At 38.2% G+C, this 21884-nt stretch overlaps 1 protein-coding gene across 1 annotated transcript; it reads left to right on the top strand.

Moving 5' to 3' along the window:
* The first annotated feature begins 4801 nt into the window (after positions 1 to 4801).
* On the top strand, positions 4802 to 20626 carry LOC139940576 (uncharacterized). Its single transcript, XM_071936897.1, has 10 exons — positions 4802 to 5145; positions 7500 to 7564; positions 9950 to 10104; positions 10938 to 11043; positions 11246 to 11315; positions 12110 to 12322; positions 16026 to 16123; positions 16773 to 16823; positions 17893 to 17998; positions 18945 to 20626. The coding sequence occupies exons 1-10, from the start codon at positions 5076 to 5078 to the stop codon at positions 19040 to 19042; spliced, it is 1032 nt and encodes a 343-aa protein (XP_071792998.1). The 5' UTR covers positions 4802 to 5075; the 3' UTR covers positions 19043 to 20626.
* Positions 20627 to 21884: the final 1258 nt, after the last annotated feature.

A 21884-nucleotide genomic window follows, 5' to 3' on the forward strand; every position in this document is an offset into this window, starting at 1 on the left:
TTCTTCTTCTTCTTCTTCTTCTTCTTCTTCTTCTTCTTCTTCTTCTTCTTCTTCTTCTTCTTCTTCTTCTTCTTCTTCTTCTTCTTCTTCTTCTTCTTCTTCTTCTTCTTCTTCTTCTTCTTCTTCTTCTTCTTCTTCTTCTTCTTCTTCTTCTTCTTCTTCTTCTTCTTCTTCTTCTTCTTCTTCTTCTTCTTCTTCTTCTTCTTCTTCTTCTTCTTCTTCTTCTTCTTCTTCTTCTTCTTCTTCTTCTTCTTCTTCTTCTTCTTCTTCTTCTTCTTCTTCTTCTTCTTCTTCTTCTTCTTCTTCTTCTTCTTCTTCTTCTTCTTCTTGATAGGGGTTGATAGTATAAAATGTTGTGAGAAACGGCTCCCTCTGACGTGAAGTAGTTTACGAGAAAGAAGCAATTTTACATGAATTTGATTTCGATACCTCAGATTTATTTGAGGTCTCAAAATCAATGTACGAAAGTACACAATTTCGTGTGACAAGGGTGTTTTTTCTTTCTTGGTGGCTCAACGTCGACGACCGATTGAGCTCAAATTTTAAGATTTGTTATTTTGTGCATATGTTGAGATGCACCAAGTGAGAAGACTGGTTTTTGACAATTACTAATATTGTACATTGTCTTTAAAGCCATTGGACCCTTTCGGTTCAGAAAAAAAATAAAAGTTCACAGATTTACAAATAACTTACAGGGTTTACAGAAGGCAATGGTGAAAGACTTCTCTTGAAACATTATTCCATGAAACGCTTTACTTTTTGAGAAAACAGCAAAACAATATAAATTCTCGTTAACGAGAATTACGGATTAATTTTAAACACATGTCATGACACGGCGAAACGCGCGGAAACAAGAGGGTATTTATTTTCTAAATGAAGTGCCTTGGGTAGTATTATGTCTGAAATAACCGATGACTGTGCTCCGCCGGTGCATGCGCAATAGTCCAGACATAGAATAAACAATGGTGTATACTCCCAATCCCGTTCCCCTGGATGGGATATCTATGGAAATTCCCCCCCCCCCCAAAAAAAAGGGCCCAGAAGCACCCAATGACGCTGCCCCGCGGAGGACCTACTTTCTCTTATCGGCTAGAAACACCGGCTAAAGCTTCAACCACGTGCGCTATGGGGCGCCGTTTGTCCATTAATGTTTGACAATTTTAAGGCATGTTTTTACCATGGTTTACAGCAATTAGATGTAAACCATAAAAACTGTTGCCACATCCTGTTATGGTTTACATACCAGTAAAGTATTTGTTGTGTCTAAGTTTATGGTTTACAAACCATGAACATACAAAAAACATTTACAAATCGTGGTTCATAAACCAAGAAAATTTACGCATCTTAAAAACATGTTTTATAAACCATAAAAAATAAAGCATCAAATTCATGGTTTACAAATCATGGTTTACAAACCATGAAAATTGAGACATCTAAAAACATGGTTTACAAACCATGAAAATTTAAGATAAAAATCGTGGTTTACAAATCATGGTTTATAAACCATAACAAATGAACCATAAAATCATGGTTTGTGACAATGGTTTATAAACCACGAAAATCGAGACTTCTTAAAAAACATGGTTTATAAACCATGAAAATTGAGACTTCTTAAAAAACATGGTTTATAAACCATGAAAATTTACACATCTCAAAAACGTTGTTTGTAAACCATAAAAAAAGTGCACTTACAAATCATGGATTACAAACCATAAAAAATGTGCACTACAGAAATCATGGTTTATAAACCATAAAAACGTGCACTCAAAAATCATGGTTTATAAACCATAAAAACGTGCACTCACAAATCATGGTTTACAAACCATAAAAAATGTGCTCTCAGAAATCATGGTTTACAAACCATAAAAACGTGCACTCACAAATCATGGTTTACAAACCTTAAAAAAACTTCCACTCACAAATCATGGTTTACAAACCATTAAAAAAATGTGCACTCACACAAATCATGGTTTACAAACCATAAAAAAGTTGCGTACACAAATCATGGTTTACAAACCATAAAATTCTGTTACGATCGTCTCTAAAACCTCCTTCCCAACTCTGATCGGTTCCCATTTCACCCCCATTTCCCCCCATGCCACGTGCGAGCCAGCAATATGCAATTCACCGTGTGTGTCAATGCTGTGATCAATGCACCGTGTGTGTAATGCTGATGCAATAATTATGGTGGCCCTGAAGGGACATTGCATATCGTAAACGTGTGCGCATACGTATGCAATGTCGTGAAACAATTCGCAAATATGTGCGCACACGAATGCAATGTCGTGAAACAATTCGCGAATATGTGCGCACACGTATGCAATATCGTGAAACAATTCGCAAATATGTGCGCACACGTATGCAATGTCGTGAAACAATTCGCGAATATGTGCGCACGCGTATGCAATGTCGTGAAACAATTCGCGAATATGTGCGCACACGTATGCAATATCGTTAAACAATTCGCAAATATGTGCGCACACATATGCAATGTCGTGAAACAATTCGCGAATATGTGCGCACACGTCTGCGAATATTATTTGCGATGTCGTGAATTTTATTGCATACCATGTTGCATTTGAATAAAATATCTAATAATCTGGGGGGTTTCTTTCCAACAGTGAGTTAAGCGGTAGTCATTGCAGCAGTAGTCTTTGTTGTTAGGCAAGCGAGGCGGATGGTCTTCCTTGGCATGGTGCCAAGTTCCTGGGTATACACATGCTTTACAGAGGGAGCCTGCTGTAGCGCCACAGTACTCCCTAGATCAGTAACAAATTATCCACAACTATGACATCATCCTAATGGTATGCAACATGGTATGCAATAAAATTCACGACATTACAAAACAAATCGCACTCGTTTGCGCACATATTCACGATTTGGTTTACGACATTGCATACGTGTGCGCACATATTTGCGAATTGTTTCACGACATTGCATTCGTGTGCGCATATATTTGCGAATTGTTTCACGACATTGCATACGTATGCGCACACGTTTACGATATGCGATGTCCCTTCAGGGCCACCATAATTATTGCATCAGCATTACACACACGGTGCATTGATCACAGCATTGACACACACGGTGAATTGCATATTGCTGGCTCGCACGTGGCATGGGGGAAATGGGGGTGAAATGGGAACCGATCAGAGTTGGGAAGGAGGTTTTAGAGACGATCGTAATAGAATTTTATGGTTTGTAAACCATGATTTGTGTACGCAACTTTTTTATGGTTTGTAAACCATGATTTGTGAGTGCACGTTTTTATGGTTTATAAACCATGATTTCTGAGTGCACATTTTTTATGGTTTGTAAACCATGATTTGTGAGTGCACGTTTTTATGGTTTATAAACCATGATTTTTGAGTGCACATTTTTTATGGTTTGTAAACCATGATTTCTGAGAGCACATTTTTTATGGTTTGTAAACCATGATTTGTGAGTGCACGCTTTTATGGTTTGTAAACCATGATTTGTGAGTGGAAGTTTTTTTATGGTTTGTAAACCATGATTTGTGAGTGCACGTTTTTATGGTTTGTAAACCATGATTTCTGAGAGCACATTTTTTATGGTTTGTAAACCATGATTTGTGAGTGCACGCTTTTATGGTTTGTAAACCATGATTTGTGAGTGGAGTTTTTTTTATGGTTTGTAAACCATGATTTGTGAGTGCACGTTTTTATGGTTTGTAAACCATGATTTGTGAGTGCACGTTTTCATGGTTTATAAACCATGATTTGTGAGTGCACGTTTTTATGGTTTATAAACCATGATTTTTGAGTGCACATTTTTGATGGTTTGTAAACCATGATTTGTGAGTGCACGTTTTTATGGTTTATAAACCATGATTTCTGAGTGCACATTTTTTATGGTTTGTAAACCATGATTTGTGAGTGCACGTTTTTATGGTTTATAAACCATGATTTTTGAGTGCACATTTTTTATGGTTTGTAAACCATGATTTGTGAGTGCACGTTTTTATGGTTTATAAACCATGATTTTTGAGTGCACGTTTTTATGGTTTATAAACCATGATTTCTGTAGTGCACATTTTTTTATGGTTTGTAAACCATGATTTGTAAGTGCACTTTTTTTATGGTTTACAAACAACGTTTTTGAGATGTGTAAATTTTCATGGTTTATAAACCATGTTTTTTAAGAAGTCTCAATTTTCATGGTTTATAAACCATGTTTTTTAAGAAGTCTCGATTTTCATGGTTTATAAACCATTGTCACAAACCATGATTTTATGGTTCATTTGTTATGGTTTATAAACCATGATTTGTAAACCACGATTTTTATCTTAAATTTTCATGGTTTGTAAACCATGTTTTTAGATGTCTCAATTTTCATGGTTTGTAAACCATGATTTGTAAACCATGAATTTGATGCTTTATTTTTTATGGTTTATAAAACATGTTTTTAAGATGCGTAAATTTTCTTGGTTTATGAACCACGATTTGTAAATGTTTTTTGTATGTTCATGGTTTGTAAACCATAAACTTAGACACAACAAATACTTTACTGGTATGTAAACCATAACAGGATGTGGCAACAGTTTTTATGGTTTACATCTAATTGCTGTAAACCATGGTAAAAACATGCCTTAAAATTGTCAAACAATTAATGGACAAACGGCGCCCCATAGTGCGCGCTAGAGCCCACAGAAGACACAATAAACGGAAATGCCACACGGACATTATTCCTGCTAATACTAAATACGTTGTATCCGCATATGAGAAAGTGATATGGTTTTGTTTTAAGTTCAGGGCACTAGGCACGTTTGTTAATAGACTTGACTCAAGCCCCAATCCCATGCCATCGCCAGAAAACTGTGATGCTCAGCATTCCCCAACCTTTCCCCTCGGGAACACATTTTGACGGCGAGTGCGCACTGCTATATTATACGGCATAGTGTATTTGGCGCGATATGCTTAGGGACCTCTTACACGCGAACGGGACTTGAATCAAGTTTAGTTTCTCAATTACTCAAATAATTGACAGCCAAGCCACTTTTGCAGTGCCGTCGATTAGAACAGTAGTGGAAGTTTTAGGTAGCAAAACGAACCACCATGGGAAACTGTTTCAGCAGGTCTGCACACAGGTCTAGAAGAGGAGACAGCCCGACGGTCTTCACAGCAGGTAAATCCAGTATTCTTCCACTTTAGTATTTTTAGGTAAGCCCTTAACCAGTAGAGCAACTTGAAGTTTCACGGGTCGGATGCCATTATCATGGTGATACAGTATGAGTTCCTGGAATGTGAAAACGACATGAATGGCTTCGTTACTTTGCAGACACAATCTTCAAAACGTTGAATATTTTTTTTATGTGCATTAATGCAAGGGAAAACGGCATTCAATTTGGGAGTTTGGAATTCCACAAATCTGGCGACAATGATTATGATTACGTTTTATTTTGTTGATAATATAAAAGCAGACATTTATACAGAACTCTTACGAGGGGATCACAGCGCTTTACAAAGGGTCTTGTTAAAGGACACTTTGTCACTTGGGTAATGACCCAGACAAACAAAAACGCGTGTATTGTATTGTATATATATTGTATAAAACTGACTGGGTAAATCTGAAATATAGTTTGGGGTTGAATAAAAAGTTATAAGAGCGGGGTTTGAAAAAACTTCCTCCATGGTTTGAAGCAGTACTCTATAAAATTGGGCCGACCTCGCCAAACGTGAACGGTTTAGACATTTTGTGATGAGAAATACCAATGGGTGTGGGAGGGGGGGGGGGGGGGGTAACGTCTAAAACGAAGTAGGAAGAAACAATACATAAATAAGTAAATAGTAAACTTGCGGGACGGCCATGTGTGGGAGTGTTGGCTCTGAAAAGAGTAGGTGTGGTCTTAGCCCTGGTGGTCTTACACTTACAGAGGAAGAGTCCTATATAGGGCTGTGTGGTCTCGACGTTTCGAACAGTACACACTGCTCGTCTTCTGCTCGTACACTTTTCGAAACGTCGAGATCACACCGGCTCTTTTCAGTGAGCCACCACTCCAACAAAAAGGGTTTTACACATATGGTTGTACCTAGCCTGCAATAAGTATACCATGTATTTACACCATGCAATTACTTTAAGCAATACTTATCTCAAACTAATTCTGAGGTCTCTATATCAAGTTCATATATTTAAGGGAAAATAACTTCTTTCTCGAGAACTACGTTACGTTAGAGGAAGCCATTTCTCACAATGTTGTATACTATCAACAGCTCTACAGTGCTTGTTCCCAAGTAAGTTTTTGCTGCCAACAATTATTTTGGGTAATTACTAGTGCCCAGTGCCCTTAAATCACTACAAATTTATAGCTTTTGTCACAGGTTTTTACCTCTTTTAAATAATCAAGAGCCTACGACGTGGTTCGATTAAAAATAGCAGACAGCAATTTAGTTAGATTCTCTTCTCTCTCAACTATGGTTATTATTATGAAAGTTATCTCAATATCTCAATCGGCTCGAAGTGTCAAATTGCGTCGACCGTGTTGCGCAATTCGAGGTAGTAATTTCGCGCCTTTGTACATGTACATGTATATTTAGTACCATGTACCATGTAAAACTGCGTATTTTGTACAACTCTACCTTTTGTCTATAAAATGCGTCGCGCTTGCTTTCATTGCCAAGTCTTGATTGCCCGATGAAATATGTTTGGATATGGTTGGGAGGGGGAGTGAGGGCAATTGTGAAAATAGACTGACGGTCATAATGAACGGCTGTGGTCCCTAATGTTTTTTGATGAAATTTAATAGAACACTGCATTACAAACAGCACTTATGCATCTGGAGCACACAAAATTATGCAACAAAAATAATGGTTTTTTTTTCCAGAGGTTTGTTATCTTATGCATGTTGGGATACATCAAGTGAAAATACTGGTCTTCGACAATAATTACCAAATCAAGTGAAAATACTGGTCTTCGACAATAATTACCAAATGTGCCCAGTTTAAAAATAGACCATGAATGTCATATCTCCATGGTAAGACCATGGAGTAAGAAGTATAGGAGGTAGACTGGTTCATCACAACCTATATACACCATTGTGTGAAGCGATGGTAGAAGAAAGGCAGGTTGTGTGGTCCCCATTTATTTACCACAACTATTAATTTTTTCATTCCACATACCACCACCAGTGGCCCAAGGTCCCTTGCGGCCATCACTAAAGCTCGTGCGTGCGCTAGAGTGTTTTTCGGACAAAAACACGCCTATTTTATGTTAATTACCCACGTTCGTCCTAGGAAAAAAAATACGCCTTGAGCAAGGCTATACAATTCCGAGGGAAGGCGAGTCTTTGAGATTCCAATCTTAATACGTGGTGTCCGTTCGTAAATGCTGCGTCGGTAGTTGTGGGTAGTATACCCTCGTTCATAGTTACTCGTTCATAACCTCGCTACGTTGACTCGACATTTTGTGATGAAAATACAGTGAGAGTTTTGTGTTTGTTATGGAGTTGGAATAAAACATTAACATCTTGGCTTTGTCATCAGGCGCTGACTTGGCTGAAGAAGGAAATACAGACAACCAAAGACCAGAGATGGCAACAAACCACCTGGTATGTTTCATATGGTTGGGTGAGGTATAATGGATTGGTATGTATTTGGTAAGGTGTGTTGACTGTTGAGTTGGGTCAAGGAAGTGGGTTTGGGCTTGGGGTACGTGAGATGAGATATAAGAGTGGTTGGTGGGCATGAACACGCAAAACCTAGTTTTAAAGGCAGTGGACACTATTGGTAATTTTCAAATACTAGCCTTCCCAGTTGGTGTATCTCAACATATGCATAAAATAACAAACCTGTGAAAAATTGAGCTCAATCGGTCATCGAACTTGCAGTAATAATGAAAGAAAAATAACCCTTGTCACACGTGCGTTTAGATGGTTGATTTCGAGACCTCAAGTTCTAAATCTGAGGTCTCGAATTTCGAAATCAAATTCGTGGAAAATTACTTCTTTCTCGAAAACTATGGCACTTCAGAGGGAGCCGTTTCTCACAATGTTTTATACCATCAGTCTCTCCCCATAACTCGTCACCAAGAAAGGTTTTATGCCAATAATTATTTTGAGTAATTACCAATAGTGTCCACTGGCTTTAAGATTATATGCCTATTGACCCCGGATCTGTTTAGAGACAACACTCTTCCCCAAGAGAAGCAAACATTAATGGTTGTACACAATGTTTATATCATTATTATTTTCCTGTCCTAACAAAGCTTCAACAATCTCTTAAAGGCAGTGGACACTATTGGTAATCACTCAAAGTAATTATAAGAAGCGTAAAACCTTACTTAGTATCGAGTAATTGGGAGCTGTTGATTGTAAAAAATGTTGAAACGGCTCCCTTTGAAGTAACGTAGTTTTCGAGAAAGAAATAATTTTCCACGAATTTGATTTCGAGACCTCAGATTTAGAATTTGAAATTAAGCATCTGAAAGTACATAATTTCGTGTAACGAGGTTGTTTTTTCTTTCATTATTATCTCACAACTTCGACGACGTAATTGAGCTCAAATTTTCACAGGTTTGTTATTTTATGCATATCTTGAGATACACAAAGCAAGAGGGCTGGTCTTTGACAATTACCAATAGTGTCCAGTGTTTTTAATATCCTTGCACCATTTTACCTTAAAGGCAGTGGGAACTATTGGTAATTGTCAAAGACTAGCCTTCACAGTTGGTTACCTCAACAAATGCATAAAATGACAAACACTGTGAAAATTTGAGCTCACTCGGTCATCGAAGTTGCAAGATAATAATGAACGAAAACTAACCCTTGTCACACGAAGTTGTGTGCGTTTAGATGGTTGATTTCGAGACCTCAAGTTCTGAATCTGAGGTCTCTAAATCAAGTTCGTGGAAAAATTACATCTTTCACGAAAACTATGGCATTTCAGAGGGAACTGTTTCTCACAATGTTTTATACTTTGTCCTCCAGGAGAACCCATATCACTCCGGTTTTAAATGCACTTCACTGGCTCCCTGTTCAATATCGCATTCAATACAAATTACTTCTGCTTGTTTTTCATTCTTTACATGGTTCTGCTCCTCAGTATAATTGTCAATTAATTACCCGTTACAATCCTTCCAGATGTCTTAGATCATCCACTTCGTCATTACTGGTTGTTCCCCACACCCACAACAGTTGGGGTGACAGGGCTTTTTCTCATGCTGGTCCTTTACTTTGGAATAATCTGCCTCTTAATATCCGTAACATGTCCTCTATTCATAAGTTCAAAGAGGCCCTCAAAACCCACTTTTTCACAGCTGCTTTTCATTAATTTTGTGTTTCTTCCTTGCGCCATGAGCATCACTTGTGGTGGATACCGGCGCACTATAAGTGTTCATATTATTTATTATTATTATACCATCAACCTCTCCCCATTACTCGTCACCAAGAAAGGTTTTATGCTAATAATTATTTTGAGTAATTACCAATAGTGTCCACTGCCTTTAAGATTATTTGCCTATTGACCCCGAGTCCCACACCTCGTGTATCACAACTTATATATAGAATAACAAACCTGTGAAAATTTAGGCTCAATCGGTCATCGGAGTCAGGAGAAAAAAACGGAGTCGGGGGAAAACCAACTCTTGTTTCCGCGCGTTTCGTAGTGTCATGACATGTGTTTAAAATAAATCCGTAATTCTCGCTATTACGAGAATTAATATTGTTTTAATGTTTTCTCAAAAAGTAACTCATTTCATGGAACAATATTTCAAGAGAAGTCTTTCACTATTACCTTCTATAAACCCTGTAAATTATTTGTAAATCTGTGTACTTTTCTTTTTCTGTACCGAAAGTGTATAATGGCTTTAATCGAGGCCTTCGGCACAGCCACTGCATGTTGTGTGACGTGCGCCGATTGCCTCAATTTGTAACGCCATGCATGAATAAAGAGAGGCGTATACTCTAGTATTTCTTCTACCGTGTTCATCCTAACAGGAGAACAACGGTGATGGACGCAAAGTGTTCCTCCACAATCCGGAAGATACGGAGACTTATGGTGTGCATTTTGAGGTGAACCTACATCAAGAAGACGGCCGGTTTGTCTTTAAGGACTTCCTAGAGGGTGGACTGGCTTACAAAACTGGCTTCCGGTGAGTTTGATAATAATAACATACGGGATTGTTAACATAAAAACTTACTTGGTAAAACGAGCAAATGAGATACATTGTGAGAAATAGCTCCCTCTGAAGTAATGTTTTTGAGAAAGAGGTAATTTCTCACTCAACATATAAATAAAAGACCAGCTGAAGTCGTATGTTAGGCATCTGGAAGCACACAAATTTGTGTAATAAGGACGTTTTTTTCATTCAATATTCTCTTGAAACTTTGATGACCAATTGATTCCAAATTTTCACAGATTTAATATTTTATGATGGGGTACTCGCTGGAAATACTGTTCTTTGACAATATTACCAAAGGTGTCCAGGGGTCGATTTCACAAAGAACTACGATAAATCGTAACTGCAAATCAATCGTAGTTGCTTAGTGAAGTGTGATGCCACAATACAAATCACTGATCTGTCTTACGATGGATTTTATTGCTTTTTTGGTGCCGTTTAGGAGTCTGTATGTTTGATAATGACGCAGAAAATGATTGGCATAACAACTTGATAGTGTAAAGCACTTTGAGAAAAATTTCACTTCGAAGTATGGTTATGAAAAAGAGTATCACTTTTTATTCTCAAAAACGCGACCATCTGATAGGATTAAAATATCCAAACGGTTCGAAAACCAAATGTATAGGGGGCCTACAGTGCCTTTAAACGAAAACAAAACCTGCTGAGACCTATTTATGTTATCTAGTTTATAATCTTAATTGTTTTAGGCTTGAACCAACATATTTATCTCCACTTCTGATGTAGTTATTGCATTAAACGTATAATTGGTAACATGTCTTCTTAATTGTTTTTATATTTTGTATCAGATCCGGTGATGTGTTAGTCTCGGCAAACTCCATCGACATTGACAACGTGGACTTGATGCAATTACTGAAAGAGCTTCATGACTACGAAGAGTTTAAGCACATCATTGTAAGTCAACGATTCTTCACATGACAACTTTTAGTAGGGAGTTCGTATACTGCGAACTCCCCTAGAGTGTACAGCATACGTCGTCTTAGAATATAAATCACTATCAGCTAAAGAGAGGTTTGAAAAATTCTAAAACTAATGATGTGAATTTTCTTTAATTTGAATTTTCTTATCTTTCTTTCTTTTTCCTTTTTTTTTGCAGGGAGTTGAAAGGAAGTTAGATGACGGGAAAACTACCTTCATTTGGGTTATTTTCAAAATCACTACAAAGGGTGAGATTTGCTTTAAAAGAGTTGGCGAAACCCCCCACAGCTAAATGTGAATAGAAAGTGAGTGCAAATTGTCACAAAAACAGTTACATGAAATGATTGATGAAATTGGGTTTCCCGACAAGTTTCAGCATTAATTGTTGAAACACTTGATCATTGAACTCGTTCGAAAACAAAAGCTCAAATAAATCGGCAACTTGCATCATTCAGTACATTCACGTTGGACTTGTTGCAGCATTCCGAGTCGAAGGAACAAAAAAAGAGAGAAAGAATCAAACAACAACAGCAAAGTGAAAATCCGTCAATCGATGTCAAAAGGTCTCAAAAAATCAACTTCGTCTAAGCCAGTCACCAAGAGGCTATGCCACCCTTTTGTATGTTGCTCTTCAACTGATCGTGCTGAACTGTAGCCCTTTATAAGACTCTTCCTTTGTATCGTACACAGGTCACTGCATGGCTAGCTGAATTAAAAGCCCCTCACGAGAGTTTTCCAGAACATCCGGTTTTCCTCCCTCGGGAAAAATCAAACACTTCGATCTTGGCTGTGCTCCGTGGTCATAATGGGGTGATGTGGCTGGCAGCCACAGGCGCCCTTGCATGCCTGCTTCTCGAACACGTCGTAGCCGCGTCCTTCGCAATTCAGCTCCTATAGCTGCGAGTAAGGATGATTAGCCCCCAAATTATTATTATTATTACTAACGATGTTGAACAGGCTTTGATGAGAGCCCCCTTATATGTAGATAGCTACTTTTTACTTTATCTTTACTATTTTGCATGATGTTTTATTCTTTTCTCAGACGGTGTTCTAGATGTTGCTGTTCTCGAGACCCTCGAAAATGATAGAAATGAAATGCCAGCTGTGATGTTATTCCCCTCTACCACTTTATATGATTTTATAAGGGTTTCTACCGAACCGTACAACATTTATATTGAAGAAGATCAAGCTCCCGTCAAGTATCTGACGATTACTGGAAACAAGCAACTGGTTTTCCAGGAGTACAACGACTCCAGTAAGTAGAGGGGCGTACGTGTTTACCATTATGCGTTGATGTGACGTAATTAGGCCGCCATAAACGACGATCATGCTCACTGGGGTCAAAAAACGTCCTCACAGGGGTCAAAGGAGGCAAATGATTGGACGATCTTGCACCAAGGACCGATCAAAATACAGTATGAAGAGGAATGTCACTGCATGTTTGTCCTTGACATCATTGCGTCCAATGAAATCACTGGTTTTGTATTCAAAAGCCTCCTCAAGACATTTCTTTTTCCCCACCCATCCTAGTTTGTTTTTCTTTTGTTCTGTTGTCATAGTCTCATGTAAAGCGCTCTGTTCTCCGTAGAGCGCTATATAAATGTTTCATATTATTATTATTATTATTATTATTATTATTATTATTATTACTATTACTGTTGCTGTTGCTGTTGCTGTTGCTGTTGCTGTTGCTGTTGCTGTTGCTGTTGCTGTTGCTGTTGCTGTTGCTGTTGCTGTTGCTGTTGCTGTTGCTGTTGCTGTTGCTGTTGCTGTTGCTGTTGCTGTTGCTGTTGCTGTTGCTGTTGCTGTTGCTGTTGCTGTTGCTGTTGCTGTTGCTGTTGCTGTTGCTGTTGCTGTTGCTGTTGCTGTTGTTGTTGTTGTTGTTGTTGTTGTTGTTGTTGTTGTTGTTGTTGTTGTTGTTGTTGTTGTTGTTGTTGTTGTTGTTGTTGTTATTAATATTATTATTGAAAAGCATCCCTGCGGATAAAGACAGGTGACCAGCGGCGAGCGAAATAGTCTACCTTCCTTGCCTCGGTCCAAGAGGGCGCTGTTTAAGAGTGTGACGTCATGTGCAAGGGGACTGTTGAGTAACCTTCCTTGTGCCATGTGAACTGAACATTCCAGAGTTCATCTCGTTGTTATAAGTTTAGCTTTATTGTATATGAAGGAAGGAAGAGAAGGAGCTCGAATGACCCGCAAAACCGCAGAGTAACAAAATAACACCCTGACAATGCCCCTGTCTGACCAGTGAAAAAAGATAGGAGACCTCCTGCTGCACGGCCGATTAGTGAGCGCGATTAGATCTCTTTGAACTAAGGTTTGGTACCGCCACTCTGCAACGTTGCCTTCGTGTAAAGTTGAATCGTTGGAGACAAGAATTGTGAATACACACGTTTTCATTTACTGTTTGTGGTGTTTACATGGAAATATCATAGCATATTTTTACATTTTTTTATTTTTTGCAACTTTCCTGTCACTAGCGGTGGTTCAAAATTTGGGTATTAGCACACGAGGGTGTTCAATTGTGTTTTTCGGTTTGGTGGGCGAAAGTGTCCACAAATTTTATCAGGTCTCAAACAAGTTGTTTTTTCTTTATTATATCCATACGACATACGACACCATAGTTGAGTGAAGAACCAAGTGCGCACGCGCAAACTCACATACGCCAGGTCGCCCATTGTTTGTATAAGGTATGTGGACGACCGCGGTACCACGGGTACGGCTTTTGAAGTCCCTTCGTTCGAGCTCCTTCTCTTCCTTCCTGCATGATTGTACCATCCAATAAAATTTGTATAATATTTCAAACACAACTGAGACAATTGCACGGTTTTCACTTGGGCATAGTTTCACCGTGACATTATTCAATAAAGAGCTCCGAGTATTGACCCCTTGCACGCGCGTCACACGCGGCGACTGATGCCACGCTCACCATGTTGGTGGTCAATAGACCTTATGCATTGACGTCACCCAGACGCCATCTTAGAGGAAAAACAGTGACGCACAGATTTGTACGCGCGGCGCACAGGTTTGGCCAATGAACAGCCTCCTTTTGACCTCTAGGTGAGGGCGCCCTACTGAAATGACGTCATGTGACCCCGCAAAAAGTTCGTTGTGCGCGCCGTCGGCCATGTTGAGTACTATTTATGTTGGTAACGCGTCGTCTGCTCGCAACAGCAGACGCACGTTTGTAACCGAGAAACTTGTTTTTTCTCCGATAGACAAATATTTGGTGGAGGTTTTCTTTCAGTATTTTATTTGGTAAAACAATTGAATTACTTCAAGCACATAATATTAATTCCGGATAATGCAAGTCAACGCCGGTCGATACTGTGAAATAAATTACGAACGAATTCATTCGTTATAACAACAATTGTTAAAATCGTTATAACAACAATTGTTAAAACAACAAAGATCAAGAATTCAAACCTGCCGACTGGTCTCCAAACATTGAACTTTTCTCAGCAGTGTCGTATCCAGAGGTTGTTAAATACCGTTACTCTGAACGCATTTAGATCCATTGATGCACTATACAATCATGTTGGATGGGTGACTGAGGTGAGGACAATTTGCTCGTGAAAGTAAACAAACTTTGCAGTTTTACTCTTGAAGCCGCATTTATTGCGAAACATTATTTATTTTGTATGGGCGTGGACATGGCTACCAACTACCTACCACATCACGGTACCACCACTTTAGACAACAAATTATTTTTGTTCAAATCGGAACTGGGATTTTAGCAAAATGTATGACTTGTTTTCGGCAATGGTGGTGTGCGGTATTTGGCTTGCCTTCATCGGCACTCTGGTATATTTTAGATTCAACTATCTGAAGGGGGCGATTCACGTTGACGGCTCCCTCTGGAGTAATGTAATTTTCGAGAAATAATTTTTCACGAACATGATTTGGAGAACTCAGATTAAGAATTCGAGGTCTCGAAATTAAGCATCTGAAAGCACACCACTTTTTTTTTTTATTGCTACCTCGCAACTTCGACGATCAATTGAGCGCAACTTTTCACAGGTTTGTTATTTTTTGCATAAAAATATGTTGAGATACACCAAGTGAGAAGATTCGTCTTTGACAATTATACTGTCCAGTGTCTTTGAACAAAAACATATTTGGGACTGGAATGGAAGTTCAAAACTCAAGTGTCATCTCAAAAGACTCTTTAAAAAAAAGTTAAGTCAATGTTATATTGGCTGCTCTACATGCACCCGTGTGTCTACATATCCGTAACAAAACAAGCAAATTGCATTTGGGCAGCTGATGAGTGCTAAGCTTTGTTTCCTCCATGCTTTCAGATAATGTTTAATTTAATGTTCCCCTTCTTTCATTTATATTGAAAAATGTCAGAAACCAGAGGGCTAGGGTGTCTAAGAAAATTGTTTCATTAATGTTTCCTTCAAATTCATATTGTTTTTATAATTATGTTGACACGTGGACGATCTGTTTGTCCTGTGTTTAGGCAACTTCTTCTTTGTCTTCGGGATGCTCTCTCCAAAGCCCATTCCGATGTTTCCCATTTTAATTTAAGCCATGCCTTGTTGTCCTCCGCGGCTGTTTCATCAGGTTCACATTGTTTGTCAGCCTTTGCTAGGCTCCGCTTGAGTCAGAATAATCGATGGTTGCCGAAAAAAATATTCACGGTTTCCTGGCTTACGATTTACATTGAACATGAACTGCTTTGGTTTGATTTTTGCACCGTTTATGCGTTATGCTAATTACAGGCCAGCTGATAATAGTACTCAACATGGCGGCGGGTGTCAAAAACTGACGTTTGTGACGTCACGCGAAACCTCTCTATAGGTTTATGTATAAATGCCGTGTCACCTAAAAATGCGTACTTCACTGAATAACATACGTTGGCATTGACCACCAACATGGCGCATCCAAGATTATTCTAATGATGACGTCAGGTGAAATGGGTCAATATGTTTTACCTTCTGATTGTCTTCCAGGCAAGTTCTTTCAATACACGTATGCAGATCCGTCGAAGCATCCGACAGAAGGAGCTGTTGTAGCATATTCATTATATGATTCGTTCAAAGAATGTGTGGTAAGTATTAATAGAAAACGCCTAGGTAATAGAAGACGCTAGGTGGCAGCAGATAGCCACTGCCAAAACCTTACTTGCCCCTGGTGTTTCTGGCAGTGGCTGTTGAACTTGCACCACAGCACCTTGTGAACCATTAAGTGGTCCAATAGTCCAATTCATAACTGCGTTTCCTGTTGAAAGACAACTAATGAGCACTTTTAAAAACTCCTAACCCTATTTCTTAAGATAAAGTTATATACATAACTCATTATTACCCCCCCCCCACCCTTCCCGGAGAAAGCTCTATTTACAGACTCAAAGATTTGCATGCCTTATATTTTAAAAAACATGTGGAGTTGTAGGCCTACTTCTCCGTTTTTTAAACAACACATGTTTATCAAAAAACAAGCTCCAATAAATACTGCTATCATAATTATAACAGATACAGTGAGCTACGGGAGGTGGTAATACAAAGAATTAAATTGATAACATACACTAAAAAAAAACACAAATATTTATAATTGTTATACATTTTAGCGTGACATAACCACAGTGTTCGAGAAAAATAATGGGTTGAAGTTACTTCAGACGATAATAGTTATTAAAAAAATATTTAAAAAAATAAAAAGGAACATTGTGACAATTTTTGTTTTTTACTTCTTATTTACAGAAGTCTTCTCCTGCCACAGCTAAAAGCTCGAAATTGGATACGACAGTAATGGTGAGTCTAGGATACCTTGCGCGTAGGATTAAAGGCAGAATGTTTATAGTACTACTATGGACATTCAGAATGAAAGCCATGGAAATAACTCTAAGTTGTTTGTTTGATCAACACTTTGTAAATTTTACCTTTCATGACATTACACAGAATCGTGACACAGAAGGCTTCCTTTTGGCCTAGACCGTACTTTAATGGTAAGTCATTTAAAGAAAAAACAGCAATGGGAACAATATGCTCGTCCCATTCGCACATCAAACATCAAATACTTTCTGTTAATGGTCCTCGTCCTATCAGAGCCTCGTCCAGTCAAAACCTCATCCTCTGTTGCTAGGTTCAAAACATCATATTTTTTTTATAAAAAGTTCCTTATTTCCCAGTATGAAAAACAGTTTCTATACAGTTCTTTTCCTTTTTTTGCATACTTTGTCATTGTCATTATTTCCATTAGTTTGTCCGTCTGTCTGTTTGTTTGTTTGTTAGCTTGTTTGTTTGTACCTTTGTTTGTGTAGTACTCATATATGGTATGTACAGACAAGCCGCTACAAGCTACCTGGCTTACATTTGACCTTGCCTCCACGCGCTCCCCGCCATAAGGTTTATTCTTATTCTAATGCTGTCTTCTGTAATTTGTGGAAATGTCTAAGTGGGAATAAAAAATAATGTGAATTAAATTGAATTGAATTTAAATGAAACATTTCCACAAAATATATGTTTTGAAGTCTTACCTGTTAGGCAAGGACTCAAAATGTCAAAAGCGCCCTCTGCTAAACCAGCCCCTTCACTCTTGCAAAGGTCGTGGATTCGAATCCCACCCGAGTAAAATGCATGTGATTCTATTCCCCGGACTCGGGAAAATCTTGCGTACAGTGCTTATACACACATCGGTGCTATAGGGTAAAACCACAACTATATTCTTTATCGCAACCTCTTTCAGTTCATGTTATTTCCCACTCGGGACAAAAAATCTCAGTAGGACAGACTTTCCAAGTTTATTGGCGACAGTCAAAGAATCTGAAATGTATCTACAGTTCAAACAAAAAAACAATATGTTGTTCACTGTTCCTTACAGAATTTTCCAGAGTATATGACAAAAGACAACATCCCACCAAATCCTCGCTTTTGGTATGCTTTCATTTATGGAGGAGGAATTTCACTGCAAAGCATGATAGCACCAGGTAGGCATCTCTTTGTGTTTTGGTTTGAGGTTGTTGTGGCGTGTCATTGCCTAGCGGTGGACTCGAGCTCTAGTGTTCAGCAGCGTTAGGTCAGGCTACATTTAGGGTTCGGGCTACATTAAGGTGCCGCACAGCCGTGACACAATTGTGTACTTAAGCAAGACACTTAACTACGACGCTGCAACCTTCGGATTGGACGTAAAGTTGTCTGTCTCGTGTGTTGTTTAACGCAGTCGTAAAATAAGCCAGTGCACTTATCGCACAAAGAGAAGGGGTTGGCCATGTGTTTCTGGTCCGGTCGGATCGGCAGCAAATTGCGCCGCAGCGCCTTGTAAAACATTACATATTGCTATAAAAGTTAGGTCTCATAATTCAGACATAATTTAGTCCTACAGGAAAGACGTACTGTATGTTATAATTATGTTACAGCGACAGGAGCGTCACACTGAGCGACGGATATGCGCGCTGTTATAATGGGGGGGGGGGCCATGTTCCAATCGACCGGGGGCACTATGTGGGTCAATTGGGTTTCCAGTTCCTAATTGATTGTGTGTAAGGGAAAATAATGATGTTTTGTCTTCGACGTCAAAGGAAACAGTATTATGTAATAAACTTAATTTATACACAGAGTGGGACTTTTACACTAAAAAAATTGCACCCATAACGTTTTTCTTTGACTGTGACCCTACAACCGAATTACATGATTAAGAAAAGTGAATAATATCAAGTATTATAGAAAGTGTGTGTAAAATACTTACTATTATTTTTTTAGTTGTGTTTCTAGAATAGAAATAAGATTGTGTGATTCGATATGTTATGGTAGGACTGGTGTTCTGGGATGCTAGGAAGGTTTACTTTTATTAAAAAAAAATTAAATGATAAAATAGTTTAAATTTTTCTCAAAATGCACTTGTTGAACTTAATGAAATTGGAATTGTTTTTATAGGAATGTATCTTGGAATTGGGCCTGGCGACAAGGCGATACTGAAAACGACAAAAACGTCGCTCCGAATTACTAAGGATTTTGGCGAGACACATCCCTGATGTGAGTAGGCGAAATGTCATGGATCTTGACACATTTAGTAATTTTCCAAGACCAGTATACTTGGCGTATTAACAACCTGCATAAACTCACAAAAATGCAAACATTGGGCTTAAACAGCAAATCTGCAAGAGAATAATAAAAGAAAAACACACTTGTTGCATTACATTGGGTGCTTTTAGAGGCGTAATAAAAGGCTTCAGTTGACATTATGATTGTGCTATTCGAGTGGAAAATAAAGTACATATTTCTATAAAAAAGTATTAAAAAAAACGTTTCATCGGAGGGAGCCGTCTCATACAATGTTTACTATCGAGTAAGATTTTATGCTAAACATTCTTTTGAGTAATTACCGATAGTGTCTAGTACCTTTAAACTACACAACACTGTTTTACTTATTTGTTTTTGCTATGGGTCTATGATCCCCGGCTTCTTAATTTTTCTTGTACAAAAATGTATCCCAACTTGTTGTAATAATTGTAAAACAAGTCTTTTTAAAACTTGACAATGTATATATCATCAATTATTTTGCTCGTATGGTTTTTTTGAGTTTCACACTCATTTAAAAAATACGGCATAATTGATTAATTCACTATAAGTTTGCTTCATGTAAACGCAGAACATTATATTATTGTATTAAACCTTTTTGAAATGTTTTGCAAAGAAAATAATACTGCATAATGAAAATCTTCATCAAAAAGCGCCCTCTCGAAGCGTAGTTCAATCACTTCAACAAATTTGTCACATAGTTGTTAACATTGTTATATCTATGTATATATTTGGTTTGCGGTAACACCATGTGTGTATCTACTTGCCAGGTAGACAACTCTACCTGGCAAGTAGATACACACATGGTGTTACCGCAAACCAAACATACATTGAAACCTCACCATGCAATGCCTCAAATCCTATATTATTATAATTAATATCAAACTACAAGTTAGACAAAAGAAAACACTCCTAACTCTAATCAATTATTATTATCATATTCTTTAAAACCACACAAACAACTAATAATGTGTTATCTCTGATTGTATTATTTTCAAAAGTATGGTTAAACATTGATTTTCAAATAATTTTATTCAAAAAAAATAATATGCATTATGCTCTTTTGTCGATAGGGGCTTGACAAATTGTAGACATTATCTCAAAAAATCTCTTCATAAATTTAAACAGTAGTTTAAATCTCGACCGTGTACAAAAATGTGTGTAAAGTGATGATACGTGATAGTTGCTTAGGTCAGAATTAATTCCTGTTTAGTGAAGCTTGTTATATACCCAACCTAACCAACAAATGTATGGGCCTACTTTTACTTTTTTAAATATTAACATTGGTATTACTGTTTGCTATCATGTTACTCTTCTTCCTAAACCACATTATTTTTGCATTTTTAACCTATAACTGCGGAGAGGTCATTCGCTTTTTTTTATTCAAATTAATAAACAATATTAAAGTATAATAATTTTGTTTGGTACAATTGTTTTTTAGTGCATGGTGTTGTTCATTCAGTATCCCAAACTTACACCTGAGTGACTTCTTACCGTGCCCAGCTATTGTCTAAGATTAATTGAGTCACTGAATTACCCAGTTATGAAACATCTTTCTAAAGTTCTTGACTAAGGGAATCAAAGGAAAGCGACGAGTTCTTCAACGGTCGTTAAAGGAACACGTTGCCTTGGATCGGTCGAGTTGGTCTTTGAAAAGCGTTTGTAACCGTTTTTTATAAAATGCATATGGGTAGAAAGATGTTGTAAAAGTAGACTACAATGATCCACACAAACATGCCTCGAAATTGCACGGTTTTCCTTTTACCTCGTCGACTAACACGGTTCGCCATTAAATGGGAGTCAAAATTTTGACTCCCTTAAATGGCCGACCGTGTTAGTTCGCACAGTAGCAGGAAAACCACGCTATTTCGAGGCAAACTTGTGTGGATCATTGTATTCTACTTTTAAACAGCTTTCCAACCATATGCAATTTATTCAAAAACGGTTACAAACGCTTTTCATAGACCAACTCGTCCGATCCAAGGCAACGTGTTCCTTTAAGCCGGCAGGGTCGGCGGCCGTGTGGTAGAGGACCGAGCCGAAGGCGATGGCCTTTATCGCACGGCAACGTCCTTGCAAGGTTTTACACACGTCGCTACTCTTTTATTCCCATTCATAAATGTCCTTTTGTTACAAAACGTTAAGAAAATACAATAATATATACACTTTATTTATTGAAAATTCGAGGTTTGAAATAATATTGTTTTTCGAAAACTTTGTGAAGAATCTGTTCGATGCGCGTGGGTTGTGTGTACGCGCGCGCGCTTAGATTACGCGCTGTTATCTATAACTATGAATTGCGTTCCGCGTAATAATCTTGCGCGCCTGACACGCGGAAGCCAGCCAGTTATAAACACTGGTCATTATTAACCGTTTAAACACCCCCACGTGACGCGCTCTCCACCAATAGGAGTAGAGAAACTGTCTGGGATATTTATCAAAGGTTTAAACACCCCTCGTGACGCGCTCTCCACCAATAGGAGTAGAGAAACTGTCTGGGGTATTTACGAATAACCTCTAATATTCTCATGGCCTTCATAAGATTCGCAGTATATATATTACACGTGTATTATGTGTTTATGTCCTGTCTTTTATGTGTCTGTCATGTTTTTGTATTTACTGTATGCACAAAGCAATTGATAAGCTATCCACTTAACGGTCATGACTTGGACCGTGTATACCATGTAGGCCTACACATTAACGGTAAACTGACTTGGGCACAGCACATCGACAAGGTATCGGACAAGGTATCCTTTTTTTTAGGACTCTTCCTCTGTACACAGATACAGAGCCACT

Source organism: Asterias amurensis, chromosome 8 (assembly GCF_032118995.1).
Source record: "Asterias amurensis chromosome 8, ASM3211899v1".
In the NCBI taxonomy this organism is placed as follows: domain Eukaryota; kingdom Metazoa; phylum Echinodermata; class Asteroidea; order Forcipulatida; family Asteriidae; genus Asterias; species Asterias amurensis.